Source organism: Dermacentor andersoni, chromosome 2 (assembly GCF_023375885.2).
Source record: "Dermacentor andersoni chromosome 2, qqDerAnde1_hic_scaffold, whole genome shotgun sequence".
NCBI lineage: Eukaryota > Metazoa > Arthropoda > Arachnida > Ixodida > Ixodidae > Dermacentor > Dermacentor andersoni.
In genome coordinates, this window is record NC_092815.1 from 87887056 (window position 1) to 87903420 (window position 16365).

The 16365-nt window shown below is 47.4% G+C and overlaps 2 protein-coding genes across 2 annotated transcripts; both read left to right on the top strand.

The window, feature by feature from the left end:
* The first annotated feature begins 1549 nt into the window (after positions 1-1549).
* On the top strand, positions 1550-7949 carry LOC126541671 (uncharacterized). Its single transcript, XM_050188538.3, has 3 exons — positions 1550-1985; positions 5624-6077; positions 6960-7949. Exons 1-3 carry the CDS (start codon positions 1826-1828, stop codon positions 7249-7251), a joined length of 906 nt encoding a protein of 301 aa, XP_050044495.1. The 5' UTR covers positions 1550-1825; the 3' UTR covers positions 7252-7949.
* An 81-nt stretch (positions 7950-8030) lies between these two features.
* Positions 8031-16286, top strand: LOC126541672 (uncharacterized). The gene is made up of 3 exons (XM_050188539.3): positions 8031-10969; positions 13281-13544; positions 15256-16286. Exons 1-3 carry the CDS (start codon positions 10535-10537, stop codon positions 15409-15411), a joined length of 855 nt encoding a protein of 284 aa, XP_050044496.1. The 5' UTR covers positions 8031-10534; the 3' UTR covers positions 15412-16286.
* The last annotated feature ends 79 nt before the right edge of the window (positions 16287-16365 follow it).

Below are 16365 nucleotides of genomic sequence, written 5' to 3' on the forward strand. Positions count from 1 at the left end.
GAGCCTACAATTAATGCGTCTTCCATCTGGATATTATGCTATGCTTAGCCTCAAGCATGTGCGCCATTCTGGTATTTATTACCTGGGCCTCGAAGTCGGTAGCTATTGTCTTCGTGGCCTCGTTTACCGCTTTGTTCAAATTATCAAAGAGTTCCTCTTACGCATCTCCTTCCGGAGTCTGCTGTCCTCTCATTTTCCTAAAGAGGTCCCAGTCTGTAAATTCGAATGTTCTGAGGGGTTTGGTTATTGTTCAAAGGGTGAGTTCTATAGTCTAGTGGTCCCTGCCCAGACTCTCCTGAACGTTGTCCCAGTCCCCATCTACTCCATGTGCAAAATTTAGATCAGGAGTAGTGTCTCTGCAAACCGAGCTTCCTATTATGGTAGGGAATCTCGGTTCAGTGACAAGGGTTAAGCCGAGCTCTGCGGGCCATGTGGCAAGCTCTGTGCTTTTGATGCTACTTTAACTGTAGCCCCATTCCTGGTTCAGGGCATTAAAATCCTCTGCCACGATTAATGGGGCATTCGCGGCTATCTTGATTGCTGAAGTTAGTGCGTGCCTGAAATTTCTCCTTTTGTCTGAGGGTGCACTGTATAGATTGAAAGTGAAAAGACTCGCATCCTGGGCCCTCCTAGAGATTATCTCCGTGAGCTGGATCTCATAACCTGTCTTATATTTGGGGAACTGGTGTTCATACATGGCCAAATACATGTCAACGTCAATCAATGTCATACAGCCAATACATGTCCTCTGCCAAAAACAAGGCCCGTATTCGCAGACAGCTGTTACGCTATGAATGGATGGAAACAACTTTATTTTAAATCCGGCGAAGTCTAACGACCCGGGCTCAGGTCTTCAGAATTGCTCTAAAGGCACAGCACAGCCAATCCTGATGGTGGGCAAATTGTTAATGAAAGCGGCTGGCCCATGACAAAGAGTACTCACGAATGAAAAGCTTTGACGATTCTGCATCTGTATTCTAAGTATGCGAATTGATTTGGAGTTCATTCATCTTGAAATGCAAGCCACATTGAGCAATACCTGATAACGGCGCTCAAATCACGTAGACTATATAGGCGCAGCTGTCGCGCCGATGACGACTACGCAGGCAATTCTGCGCTTTTGCAAAGCTTTCCTTGCGTAAGGGGATTTCATAATTGGGCGGTGTTCTGGCACTTACGATAGCGGTCGGCGCGACAACAAGACGATCTCTGCGGCAACGGCTAATCTCGAAAAGCACTTATGTAAGAGAACTTCTGTGAATGCAGGCCCTCGTTCGCTTCCACTTGTTAATTATTGACAGAATAAAGCAATGTATACGAGCACTCGAGGCACTTCCTTGCACTGTCTTTGATATCTTTCTTCCTCGATAACGATCCCTGCTATCACGGCAAACTTTCCGACCCCTGCGGACCCTCTGTTCACGAGTGCAGGTTTACCGCATTGTGTGCTGACAAACGCCGCGCAACTGGCTGGACACGGGTTCCGCAAGATAACGCGTTGAACGGCGCGTTGAGCGATAAGCTTTCACGATTGCTCTACGCGTGCTCGATGGCGGGCACTGCCGTTCGCGACCGACTGACGCACTATGGATTTTCCTCTCCTCGCCGATGATCTCGGTTCGCGGTATCTTGCGGACGGATGCACCTAATCTTGGCCGTTAGTAATCTTTCCTCCACCCTCACTGGCGGCTTCAAGGGCCGGTCGAGGGAAGATCTCGATCGCCGCAGCTGGACAGGAGCTGAGCTCTGGAACTGACGTGCTACGCGCTTCAATTCTTTTTACCAGGATCTGCGTGTGGGCTGGATAGTTAATATTCATTTTAGCATGGAGGGGAAAGACGTGATGATTCGACCGATGCGCGAGGAAGACAAGGAAGGTGTGACGGAGTTGCGCAGAAGTTACGGTCAGCAGCTGGGCATCGGGGCACTGGACGCGCTGGCGAAGTACGACCCGGACAGCATCTACGTCGCTGTTACCGAAGATGGTGAGAGTCATACACGTACTCTACCTTTGCCGCTGTTTAACGTCACCTAGCTGTTGCGAAAAGAAAGTCTTAGACAAATTTAGAAACGCAGTACAGGAAGACGCAGCACGGATATAATTGCAGTCGAGTTGGCCTTTCGCTAACTGCCTGAAACAGTGAAAACTATGACAAAAAATAAAAATAAGATGCAACAATATATGAATAAAATGAACCAAAAGCATCGTGGTGTCGTTTTTAAAAGGCTTTTATTTATTCGAATTTTGTCGCGAGCACTGTGTTAATAAAAACCCAGACTATATATATCTATATATGCTTTTATCTCTCTATTTTCTTTTCTTTTTTTTTTTCCTTTACTTACAGTCGTGTGCCGTGCTTGTTCACCGCGGTTCGGATACGTTACAGAGATAGATGTCTGAGATCTGGTAATTTCTGTTATAGCAAGCCGCTATTTAGTGGGCACTGAAACAAAGTATGTAAAGCCCGTACTTCACAAGGATACTTACGCAACGTGCTACACACCCGCAGCACCGGCCCGCGCTCAATACCACCCAAACTTATTTACCCGCGAGATTGCTACAGGAATATTCTTTTGGCGATGCGAATTAATATTGGACTAATCCCTAAGGATACGATTTTCTTTTCATTACTTAGGCGTGTCAAGATTGCCGGTCCTATTATATTCGGGTAAGAGATATTAGTTGTTTATGTGTTTATCTAATCTTATAAGAAAATAAGTGTTTGTCGGTCACGTGTACGTAGGGAAACTTCATTTTTGTTACTTTTGAAGCGTCAAAATTGCTAATCGTAATCGGGTAGGTATTCATGATATACGGGCTTTCGTGGTATATTCTGGGCAACACTGAGCAGTGCTTGGTGCTATGCGCCAGCAGAAACTGGTGCTATGACACGTGTGCTGTAATAACACTAATGACGTGCTACATTATCAATGTGTTAACCACATTCATTGTTAACCATAATTATGTTAACCACAATTGATGTTTATCATATGCATTCACAACCAAAACTAGCTCTTAGCAACGTATAGGAAAGAAATGCACCGTGTCCTTTTCCTTTTCTTGCTCCGTTGGTTTCCTCAAGCACATTTCCACTCTCATTCCATTCTGTTAAACAACATAGCGTCATCGTAATAGGAAACTCTACAGTGTTCAATAAAAAAAAGCTGGTAGCACATTGTTGCAACTTTGCAATCACAATCGTTGGCCTAACGTTGCACTTCACTCAAAATAAAATAAAAGCTCGCTTGAAGTCACTGTCCCGTTTAAGTCATTGTTCTCCGTATCGCTCCATCCAAAAGCCACGGCTGGCATGTGTCGCACGCGCCGTTGCATCCGTCGACTCAACGGTTGTTTGTCCCGACCACTCAATGCACGCTTCCCTGTTTACACAAGGAAATGCACTTTTCCCACCGTCTCTCACGTCGTGTGCGTAATCACTCGGGGTGAACTTTGGCTGTGGTCACAATCCTATCAAATAGCAAAACTGGAAGAGTAGCGTTGAGCCAGAACAAATAGGTGTTCTTTGTGTTTGTTTCTGTTCCCAGTTATTCGTACTTGAACGAATCGTTCTTTATGGAACTCTGAAGGGAGCTTAGGCACAAACACACTTTGTTTCAAAACAGACTTTCTGTACCACATGTATGCTGAATTCTACAGGAAGATATGAGCCAACAAGCACATGTAAAACCATCCTACGATTCAATCATTGCATGTTCATTCACCGTGCCAAGTAAATCGTGCCGCCAATGAATTTTGTATATTGCTGGCGATTTGACTTGCTGCGAAAGATTGCCACCAATAATTATTGAACAGCATTATGCAAATTCAATTTGACAACTGTAATCCCAACACTGATGTTTCAGAGAATCTATGATAACACAAGGAAGAGGGACAAGTACAGTGGCCGAAATCCTCACGAAGCTTCCCCCACCCACCTCTCTTGCTATTTTAATAAATGACCTTCCAGCCTTTGCTGATGACGTCTTGGCGCAAAGCTCGCGGGCCTCCTGTGACCTAGGAAGTGTTGGCTCGGCTGAAGGGCATAGTTCGAGACGTCCTTAAAATTATTATTATTATTATTATTATTATTATTATTATTATTATTATTATTATTATTATTATTATTATTATTATTATTATTATTATTATTATTATTATTATTATTATTATTATTATTATTGGTGGTGGTGGTGGTGGTGGTGGGAGGGGGGGGGGCAGGTGGTTCTGGTGGTGATGCATACTGATTATCTTGCTTTGAACCACAACAGAAGACAAATTTATATATTTACCTTTCTTTTTGTAATATAGTTAGCGGACGCTAATCTAGGGCAATTCGCGCCGAGTACATCTCAGGGATCCAGTCTGCATAAAGCTGGCCACTCAGTTATTAAGACAGAAATGACTTCGTATGATGTGAATAACGCTGCCTCCTCTCTCCGTTCTCGCAGTCCCTGCAATTCAGAGTTGTGCAACGGGAACGCTTTCGGCACTGAGAAGTGTGCAGTGAGGGCTAAAATAACTAACGCATTAGAATCGAAACTAAGAAAACTACAGGCTCTTCGCGCAAGACTGCGTCTGAAAGCTCTTGCTACAGTAAGTTCAGATCTCCCATGCACAGTGACCATCCTGCACGTACGTACGTGCTCTTGCTCATCAATCGCCACTTCATGTCCAGGTTGTCGACCTTGCGCTAGAACAAGGCGCGGATACCATGCGCCTTGCCGAAGCCACTATGTTTGCTGAGGGATGTTATTGTGAAACCTTCTAGTATGCGCTCGACGAATGACGGCTGTTGTCTTCAAGATTTCTGTCAATTGTAGATATTTTCGTGCATTTCCGGCTTTTTCTTTTTTCTCTTAACGTAATCATACATATGACGCACAAGAGGCATCAGACAATATGATACGAACAACTGTTAACATTCCCGCCTTCGGCGCGACCACTCCCCTCTGCCTTCGCCCAGCTGTCACCGCAAATCTACCGCACCCATTGTTGAGCTGTCGTGGACTGCGCTCGTTGAGGTGCCACAACCTGTAAAAAGTGGAGCTTCATCCAAGCCGCCCATCTGAATGCAATATGTAGATCTATGGTTCACAACCATACATGGCTATTGGACTTTGATCTCTATGGAATATATCGCATCAATTCGATCCCTATTACATAAAACGAAAAATACATTGAAAGCACCGCACGAGCGTCGACTAGACGGCCGGTGAGCGCCTTCTAACGACGTGAAGCGACCCGGTCAGCAGAAGCTTGTCGATCTCTTGCTGGTCTCTCTTGCTCTTGTGGATTGCGTCGCTTCGCTCACCATTAGACGGCGTTTCGCCGGCCGGCCATTGGACGTTCGCGCGATAGTGTTAAAGAATCGGGTGACTGTGCGTACACATAACATGCATAATTCACGCGTTTTATTCGGCAGCGCGTACTTTCGAATTTAAAAAAAAAATGTGTAACCTGCTCACACAGAGAAAGTTTTGCGTGGTTAGGCATCTCGGAGGCGCATATGGCACACGCTGTGCTTCGCAAACAACTTCCATCAGGAAGATTATAAGCTGCTAGAGCAACTAAAACACCCGAGTAGCTCGAAGGGTGGGTGACTCAAAATGACATTCGCCGCAGGCCAAGTGCAAGGCAGCTGCGCGGTCGCGGACCTGCACCCAGACCTGGCATACGTGATGATGCACGTGGTTCGCGCCGAGCGCCAGAAGTCGGGGCTCGCCACGCGACTCTGGCAGGAGGCCGTCGAGCGGCGTCTGGGAGCCGCCAGGAACGCGTTCCTCATCTGCGGAGGGTTTCACGTCAGCATGTACTACCGTCGCTACGGCTTCGAAGTCGTGTCGGCTCAGCGCATCCACTACATCCGGCCGGGACCGGCCGACATCTCCTCGCTGACCCAGAGCGTGACGGGCGTGCAAGTGTCGGCTGTGCAGGTGCAAGACGATGCCAATACGGTGTCCTCCATCGCCGACTACGACGCCACCGTGTTTGGCTTCAGGAGGGAACGCTTCATTTCCCTTGTCCTGGCCGAAAAAGGGAATGCCGTGGTGGTGGCCCGACGAGGCGACCAGAACCGGTGAGTGGACATTCACTTCCTTGTTCGGTTGTGCCAAAATAAAGAGAACACCTTTCTGAAGCGAGGCCAGTTTATTTCACTCATCACAAAATAAATGTATTACGTTGGAGTAGTGCTAAGACACGCACGGGACAGTACCAGCGTCAAGCACAACTACACCAACTCCTACAGCTATCGTATTGGAAAGGCGGATTGACCAATGTGCGCTAAGTGCAAGTGTGAAGAGACCGTCAGTCACCTTCTGTGCCACTGTTCTCGCTTCGATAATCAACGCGAGACTCTCCAGTGTGCCTTAAATAGACTGGATGAAAGGCCATTTACGGAAGCGAAGATCTTGGGGGCCTGGCCTCACAGTTCATTGGCCCAGAAAGCAGTTCGAGCGCTTTTTCGCTACCTGAGGGCAACAGACTTGAGTGCCCGACTATAGACATCCTACACCTAAGTTCTCTCTCTCCCTCTTTCACTTCGCATTCCCCTCCCCACGTGTAGGGTAGCAAACTGGACTCAGTCTGGTTAACCTCCCTGCCTTTCCGTCTTCCCTTCTCTCTCTCTCTCTCTCTAGGCATCTGTCACCCCCAACTGTAGCTTATTAGCAATAACTATATACCTACGCCACTTCGTGAGCTACATAGCCGGTACGCAGTGTGAGTGTTATATTTAACACTGTCAAGTATTCCTGAGGAAGACAAGTACGCTTGTCGATGCGTTGGATCCAGCCTTGGGCAACACTTGTTCGACCACTGTTCACTTTAAATCTCCACCTTCCTGTTGAAACCACCATCTTGCTTGAGTGTTACTAGAAGGCGTGTTAAACGAGAGGAAACGTGTTACGCCATAAACGCCATAACGCGCGCCAACCTCCCGCTTTTTCTTCCGCTGCAGGTCTGTAGTGGGCTACGGAGTGGTCAGCACGGACATTAGCGGCCGTGCCCTCCTGAGAATCGTGTACGCAGACGAAGAGGCCATCGCCGAGTGCATCGTGCACCGCCTGCTCGAGGCGTTCGGCCCCTTCCACAAGAAGGGTCTCACGGGACTGCTGCTGGCAGGCGCCGGGGAAGGGCGCGGCATCGACCACAAGATGGCACTGGAGACGGTGCCCTACGTGAACATCCTTTACCGCCTGCACGAGCCGGCCACGTGCGACTACGGGAAGCAGTTCGTGGTGCCAGTGTAGGACAGTGCAGTCTTGTGGATGATCGATCGATCGAACGACTAATTGAATGATCAGATTTTATTTTATTCTATTTGTTTGATTTACTTGTTTGATTCTATTTGTTTGATCTGACTGGAAGTCTTAAACTTTTTATAAATTTTTGCAGTCGACTTTCCCAAAATATTTGATCCTCGTGGAAACTATAGCCCGGTGGCTTAGTGGCCACGCGTTTTTTTACTGCTGTACACAGGGTCGCAGGTTCGACTACTGGCAACGGCCACCGCATTCCTGTATAAGCGCAGAATACCAAATTACTCAGGTACTCAAATTTAGGGGCACCTTGAAGGACACCGGTTATATACAATTATTCCAGAGTCCTTCACTATGGCTTTTCGCATAGCCCGTGTCACCCATTTTACCCCTGTTAAGACGTTGCCTCAATCAGTGAGTCAGCATACAATGAACCAATTACTCAATCGATCAGTCACCGTCACATGAGCAGATAAATATTGTTTGAAATGATTCAGAACTTATAGAAAAAAACTATAAGCATATAGTCTCCAACGCGCCCGAATCGATCATAAGCGTGCTCGAAGCGTTGAGGGGCTTGCTATAGAGAAGGCAAAAGAAATGCGTATTTAAACACAGCAAGCAAATGAAGGGTGCGCTGAAGCATGCAAAAAAAGAAAAGAACAATAAAGCAGCTGTCAGTAATCAAATGTCATGTGTTACTTTCTTGACGTATAAGTGACTCATGCACAAGTTTAGAAAGAGACACCAAGGACACACCTAATTCACGCTTAATTGGTGCGTTGATATATCTTAGACCACTGTAGCACTTTACCACTACCGTATTAGTTATTACCATTACTGTAAAAGTTAAAGATCGCCAGGTGGTCGAAATTTCCGGAGTGCCCCACTACGGCATGCATCGTGATCATACCGTAGTTTCGGCACGTAGAACCTCAGAATTTATTTTTAATGTGTTTTTTTTTTCAATCTTAGCCAAATCTCCACCGAGTCCCCCTTCCTATGGCCATGCGCATGCTTAAAAAGCCTTCCCGACCTTACCCTCGGCCCATAGTTCGTCCAATCGCACTGGAGCGCGCGCAATGTGCCCGCAACGTGGCTCCAGGGTGACACACTCCGGAGTTCCAATTTTTTTAGGTTATTGCCATAAATACTTGCTGTGCAGTGGGTGCCTTGTCTCGCCAAATCGCGGGGCACATACCCAGAAGGAAAACACTTTCATGCTCGTTGGGGCAACTGGCCCATTGACGGAATGTTCCGCAGGTGTGCGGTCAAGAGGCGATGGGTCGACTTCAAAGCAACGGCACTGTTTCCGCGAATCCTGTGGCGGAAGTCCCACCTCAATTAGCCCATCTTGCGCGCTCTCCGTCAACCACGGCTACCCCACTGGTTATAACTCTCCCGTGCTCCTACATGTAGCCGCCCCTACGAACAACGCTGAAACCCCACTATCAGGTCAAGAAGTTACAACAGAAACACAAGTAAAAACTAGAATTTGGAAGTTTCGTTCCTTCTAAAACTGCGGCGACGACGATCTCATCGCGTATAGTGTGCAGATTCCGCGGGCTTCGCGTAAATGAAACAGCGCGCAGGGGAAGGCACGATTCACAGGCGCACTGTCGGCCACGCAGTGGATAGACGCGAAAGCTGCGCTCACACGGATTCCCACAGAGCGTGCGATGTGCATGATTTCCCCTGACATTCGTAATTTGGGCTATCTTAGGCGACATAAAGTTCACGTTGTGGCCCCATATACGACGGTTCGCCCACGGGATGTTAATCTCTGCTTTTATAATAACAGAGCTTTTGCAAAATTTTGGTGGCGAAAGAAAGTGCAGAGAGCAACGAAGATGGAAAATTCTTCAGTGTTGTCAAATCGTACGCTCTTCTTTAATTCTAAATTGCTCCCCACTTGTGTGCAAATACCAAATTGTACTAATATACCAACATACCAAAAAAGCTGAAAGTGCGCGCGAGATAAAAGGCACAGAGCCTTGCTGGAATTTCGACATCTGGGTAAAAGAATCGAAAGCTTCCTGTAGCTCGTTGGATTTGTTCAGGTGGGACGGATGTATAGTCTCTGTTTTGCGGTCGACTCATATTGGTTCACGCGGACAAGGTCGCGCTTCTCATTTATATTCAATATTTTTACATATTAAATATCAAATACGCCGCCTCACCTGAGTCAACTATCGGCGCTTAAAGCGCTCTGTAGGTCAATTGATTCCGCCTCCTTTAACTGCTTTCATGTTTTCCCGGAATGCGCCTTTTCATTTCGATTTCTTATGTTCACGTGGTTTTTTTTTAATGCCGTCGTTTTATTTTTTCGACCCACGTGGAACACAACTAACCTGGCCGAACGTCCATATCAGGATATTCTAATCACCGCCGAGGTTTTGTCGCCTCCGTACTGGGTCTTCCGAGGATGGCATATTTCCCAAGAACTAATGGCATGACAGCGTCGAAGTAAGTTGGTGTGTCCGTTTGCAGTTTCCTCGGTCGTAGTCATCATCTGTGCGCGATCAGTACCTTCTTATACTTCTTATACAATATAAGACGCCTTCTTACGAAGAAGGGACCTTATATTGGCCGACTGACCAGCAATTTTCGACTAGAAGTTTAACTGCGAATTTCGCCCGTGCTCCTATAATGAATTCTGCTATCCTTTTATTGCTCCCTCTGGAGTCCTATCTCTACGTGACACTCCGCGTGGTAGTGGCAGCATAAAAATAATTTCAAGTTTAGCGGCTATGGAAGACGAGCTCGCATCCTCGGCCAAAGCGTGCATATGTTTCGTTTCCATGAGCTCGACGCGAGCGAGTCGAGTCAGAAGTCGGGCTGGCCTAAACCGACTCGACCAGCTATACATACACGCCAACTCGCCCCGACTTTGTTGGCTTCATTTTAATGCAACCCTATAGAGGGGTATTCCAATGGTCTAGAACTCTCAAAAAGCAATGTGCCACAAGCAACAACGTGCGAGTACCTATGCTATTCTCGTTGCAGAATGGCGTATTCGAGAGTAGGTAACTTTGGTAGTAGCGTGTGTGCGTACGCGGGGAGACGGGATCCAAGAGGAGGCTAAAATATTGGAAGCGCTACGCAGGCTGCGAATGTCAGATAATCGAGTTTGACATCTTGAGCTCTGATATAATAATACTTAGCTATTGAGGTAGACGGACCTCGTTTCCGTGGCTGTAATAAAAACAGTCTTTAATCACTGCAAATAAATCCTAGTGCATTCCTATAAAGAAAGGAAAAGAAAAGGCAGCAAATGATCTACCTCTTCAGTCCACATCAGTCATGTCATATACCCGACAGGAAGAAAACCTGCGCATTCAGCGCCAGGCTCCTTCACTTGGCGCTGTTTGCGATCGCCGGAGCCACCGTCATCCAGGGCGCGCCGACTGGACGTCACATCTGTGTCGACGGTGATCAGCGAGACGTCTGCGCTAACGCGGTCGTTTCGAGTGGGGCTCGTGTGGTGCAGACACCGGGGCAGCGCACGGGAGAGGAGGAGGATGCCGTCCATCTCTGTAGGCAACGTCGTCAGACCAAACTGCTGTGTCTGGGCAACGCCGTGGTCACCACACTGGTCAGCACGCTCCTGGAGAGGAACCGCGATAGGATCAAGGAGAACGAGCCGATCTACATCGGCGGTACGCAGAACCTGGGCGTCATCGTCCTCAAGAACGGCAGGGGAGTGAACGTGAGCAAAACTAGAGTTGAAGCGCGCGTTTCGAGACACTTCTAACAGTGAAAACTTACTCATGTACTGCGTTTTTTTTTTTCTTTCGTGACAACTAACGCGGACGGAAAAAACGAGACAAACAAACGTTCGCAGTGTATGGCAGTTCCAAAAGCATACAGTATGGTAAAGTAAGACGTTCGGCAGTGTTTGCGAGCTCTTATGTCTCACTTTACCGTGCGTGCTCACGGAACCTCCACAACGGTGCCCAGTGGACATAGCAGAGTTTCTTGGAGCCTGTTAAATGCCTCAAAAGGTCACTGTTAGAAAAGAATCTTAGATGAAGACATAGGGAACAAAGACTGCTCCTGCCAGGCTATAAGACTAGGCTAATTACGTAGTGAGCGAATGGCGCCACTTAAACAAGTTGGTCAAAGAACTTAATTCAGTTTTTAATGTAAGCTAATTTATAACTAATCGAAAAGCCAATTATTAAAAACGTGACTCTACACCAAGTTGGCAGATGCAGCATGGTATGACGGGATGAGCTTTTGTGTAAGAGAAGGACTATGGTTTAACCTTATGTGTACAATATATCTCGCGCAGCTATTCAGGCCGTTCGCTCGCAGGCAAGAGCTGGAGTATTTGGACTGTTAACGGTACCTTGGGGAGTCGAACCTATAGAACGTGACAAGTGTTAGCTTCGTTGTATTCGTTACCTTAAAGGAAGCGAAGGAAAGCTGCCGCCTTGAGTGTCTTATACAGGAGTATTAATACAAAGCCATCGCGCAGCGTTTACCGTAACTTCTGAACCGATTATTATTTATAATACACGTTCTTGGCGTCGCACGAGTGTGGGTTGCGAGAGCACCAATACACAAGAAAGATAGAGTTGAGCAAACGGAGTGCTCATGGACCAGAACTACTGTGGGTCACATATTCTCGGTGCGCCAGAAATGCGACCGAAACCACGCCACTAGGCCTATAGGTACTGCTCTGACGGCGAACAAAGTAGCTCATTTATGTTACGCGCGAGCGTGTGGTTTCGGCGTTGCTCTCAGAAAGCTGACCATGCGTGCATGCAAAGCTCCCACAGCGGAAAGCGTTCCTCAAAGCTGGTTTCTCCGCAATATGGATATACTTGAGGAGAAGCGCACTTCCGCGGATAAGTAACAGCACACCAATCGGGCTCGGACCCGCCCCTGCATGGTATCGTCATCAGGCCACCAAGGATCTAAGTGTGCTTAAAGGATGTAGTGCAGTGCCAAGCGATAGTGTGCCCTAGTGTACCCCCAATGAAAACGAATAATCCCGTTTTACCCATCAAAAAAGAAATATCCTGGTGCAGCCCCTTAGAATAGCGTGGCGTGGTGAAAGTGGATGGCGATCACAGCGTCCAGTAATAATAATTGTAGTGACGGTGCAGTTTAAACATTCCGAAGCCGAATTCACAAAGCTTTTCTCTCGGAAGTGGGCTTTTTCATTGACCTGTCACCTTCGCTAATAATATATCCAGAATCAGGAGTGCCTGAAATGTTCTCTTATGAACAGTTCTAGCGTAAGAGATTTTTGTGAATGCGGATCCAGGTGCCGTATTTGCAAAATAGTTTTGCGTTATAACTGTTCGTAAAAGCAGGTCCTTCGTAATCATGGTGTTGGACATATTGCTATCGAAAGCAGCCGGCCAACGATGAACTGCTCTTACGAATAAGAAGCTTTGTGAATTCCGTCCCTGTTCTGCAAGCTATGACGGTCGCCACGGTGGAGTTGTCAGAATTAAGGCGGCATTCACGCTGGCGAGTCGCAGATTTCATGCGACGAAGTTAGTCGCAAATGGTGGTCACTTTTGCATTAAGGCGACGACATTTATGAAGTCGCCGCTAACGGATTTTTCAGCTTCGAGAATAGAGTCGCAAAGCTGCTGGACTAATCCTCGGCGGAAGAAAAGGGCAATGGTATACGCGTATGCTTATTTTACGTGGCGATGGCAGGAGCGCAGATGCGAGCGGCACCGGTCGCGAGACATTTCAGAGGGGAGACGGGCAGGTCGTGCTTGCCGGCGCGAACATGTGGCCGCCTCTGTGGCCGCAATCCGATAACGGCGAGCCACGCGAATGGCCGTTCTTGCAAGCGCACCACTTCCGTTAATCATCGCAGATTTACAACTAAGCCTACCAAGATTTGAAATCACTGAGTGATATACATTCTTACGCTGCTAGCTGTAAATGATCATCGAAAAGGAGTTACGCATTGCCGTGACGCCCTATTGTTACTCTCTTCATTCGATATGCTGACGGTGGAGAAAAAATTGTTCAAATGTCAACGAACGCAGGTGCACACGGCGTTCTTCAACGGTGAAATTAACGTGGACTGCATCTCGGACCCGAATTGGATCTCGATCACATTCCCCGTGGGCATTCGCAACCCGGACATCGTGTTCGACTACGAGCTGCCCGGTGGCCTTCTCTCGGGCGAGCTGAAGGCGCGCTTCGAGCTCTTCGGGGCCAACGTGGTCCTCCGGTTGCCAAAGGACCGCAGCGGAGATCTCAAACCATACATAGCAGACGTGAACTTCTGGTCCACGCAAGGATTCAAGGTACGCCACGCTGGGCACCTTGACGAAAACTGCCTTCATCGAAGAGTACCTAGCGGAGAGATTAGGAATGATAAAGCCTGTAGCGCGAAAGGCGTAGACGAAAGGAAGACACTGACTAACGACCTTCTGAGAAGAAATTGCGTCATACTTCCATGCATGTCTTTGGTACAGATTTACCGTTCCCAATGTCGTACCAACTATCCCAAACTTCCATCCTATATACGAACAGAGACACGAGCCTGTTGCCGTTAGTGTCGTTCTGCACAGCGACCGTCTTCCTGCTGCGGTGGTGCAACGCACATGAATCGTTTAGTACCACGCTAAGTTCCTTCTCATTTCGCGCCAGTACTAAGATTAGCATCTAACGCAGATATTGTAGCTTCTTTTGTAAGCCGGTATGTTGCACTTTCCTTTTTGTATATTACAGCTCAGTGAAGTAACGTGGAGTATTAGGTATATTAGCGGATGTTCAGGCACATTCAGGAGCGTAGAAACTTAAGTATATTCTGCATACTTGTTTATGTGCGTACTGTGTTTTCCGCTTTAAATTTCGCATTAAAACATTGTGTGGTCCAAAGCTTTTGTTCGTCCTTGTGTTTTTATACCCTGTGTGAACTTTAGCCACCCGGAAAGAAGGATGATAAAAATGTAGCACTTTTAGTCGTGCGCAAGCACATAACCGGAATAATACGACCATGCAAATTCGATCTGATAACTGGCTCTGATGTAGCCTACCTGCCGTTAATCAACGGTTATTACACAAAACAAGGCATATAAGATTCCGAAGCCCAAAAATTATGCTTAGCCATTCAGCAGTGATTTGAGTGGTACCTTGTCTGTACCAGCCAGTAGGCACGACCGACCTTTTAAGTATATAAAATGCAAACGCCTTACAAAAATTCTAGCATTACATTTCCGCACTACGCGGCAATAACTCTCACCGCGTTTTAGGTGTCGGGAAGGCGGCTATGCAAGGTGAAATTTGCAGCATCAGACCTCTCTTTACACATTCTTCCTTGCACGAACATACTTTGAGAATTGAGGTTTCCATCCATACCGGCCCCATGCGACGCACGACAATAAGTCGCATTTCCCTTCAAGTCCCGCCTCCGAAGAAAAACGGCGCTAACACGAAAGCATCGCATTGAAGGAAAGAAGAAAAGCCACTGAAAATCCCCGTCACTTGCATCATATGCGCTGAATGGCTCGCAGACGCCAGATTTTGTTCGGTTCAGACTCGCCGTTCGCGATGTTTCTTCCTTCTGTCGCGCGCTGCGTTCCTAAATGGTCATGCTCCCGGCGACTTGCCTATAGTTTCTTTCTTTCTTTCTTTTATCTTTCTTTCTTTCTTTCTTTCTTTCTCTCTCTCTCTCTCTCTCTCTCTCTTACTTAAATTACATCGAAGGAGACGCAGGGGTAAAGCAATTGTACGAAAGACTCGTAGTCTGGATTCGCCTCCTGTCAACAAACTTCTCCTCGTTTCCTTCCCCCAGGCTGTGCGGCCACGTCCTGATGGTGCGACAACCATGCATCAGCGCGCGATTGCTTATGCTATAAAACCCCGCTCCATGTAATAAAGGGACCATTGGCTGGCCTACTCCTTCCTGGATGATATCTAGCTGGCGATTTCGCAGTGTTGTGCTTAACGAGCCAGTCGATGGCGCTAGGGCGAATGTCCATATTGAGTGCGTTACGTTCCCACCTGTTGCAGATGGAGATCACCGGAATGGGACCCGTGTCGTCGGTGCTGACCACCGGCCTGACCCTGGTGTACCAGCTTATGCCCATGCCGCTCATGGAGTTCTTCAGGGTGCTCATGATGCGCGTCATGCAACAGTTTCTCGAGACCGCACCCCTGCCTTTCTGAGCAATCTTGTTGGTGTGGGACACACTCCTTCACTGGACACGAGACAAACAAAGCCGCTGCCGTGGAGAAAGTGCCTGCAGGAATCAAATATGTTCATTCGATATCGGCGGCACTTCCGACTGCAGCTCAACACCGAGGGTGGTACATGATGGTGCAGCGAACACTGCACCACTCTGGTGATTACGCCGGTACTCGGAGCCACTCCGCCCGAAAGACGCGCTCCTGTTTGTATGCCTGAATAACGACGCTTGAAAAGCAATCAACATAAGAGCGCGCATCAACAGAAAATGTCGGTGTATGTGCGGTATGCACCGTCTCCTGCAGTCGAGGTAGGAGATTTATTACGTGCAAGAATCGCAGTTTTAGAATGCAGATTTTGTTGCAAACAGCAACAACAAAAACTTGGCAAACAAAGCCGATTTACAGCACTTACGGTCTCTATTTGAATGCTAATATGCCTTCATTCGTATCCTCCACGGTGCCGCATTTCTTGTGAATAATGCAAGACGACTACCTGTTTGCATGATTCACTCTAAAAGCCATAGTGTGCTGACGCCCATTGGCTCATCTTTCGGTCTTTTTCCTGCAGATTGTCTTTTCCAACCAAACCTGCATCTACTCAAGTTGGCTCACGGTACTCTGTGCCCTTGTATTATACTGCGCACGGTACTCGATGGCAAAGGGGTGTGCTCAGGCAGCAGCTTCATTTGTGCTAGCTGGAAGTTCTATTCTGCAATTTCCTTCGGGCACGTCGTAGCGCACCACATGTCTACAAAAAGTCGTGCCAATTGCCCCCAAATTCGCACTTTCTGGCTACCTCGTCTCTACTTCGAAATAAAAGTGAATGCGTCTACTGTGATGAAAATATACGAAAATGCTTATTTTTTATATGTTTGCGTGCGTACTGTGTTAAACCCATTCTTATTAACCTAGTTGTTGCGATGCCAGAACGCG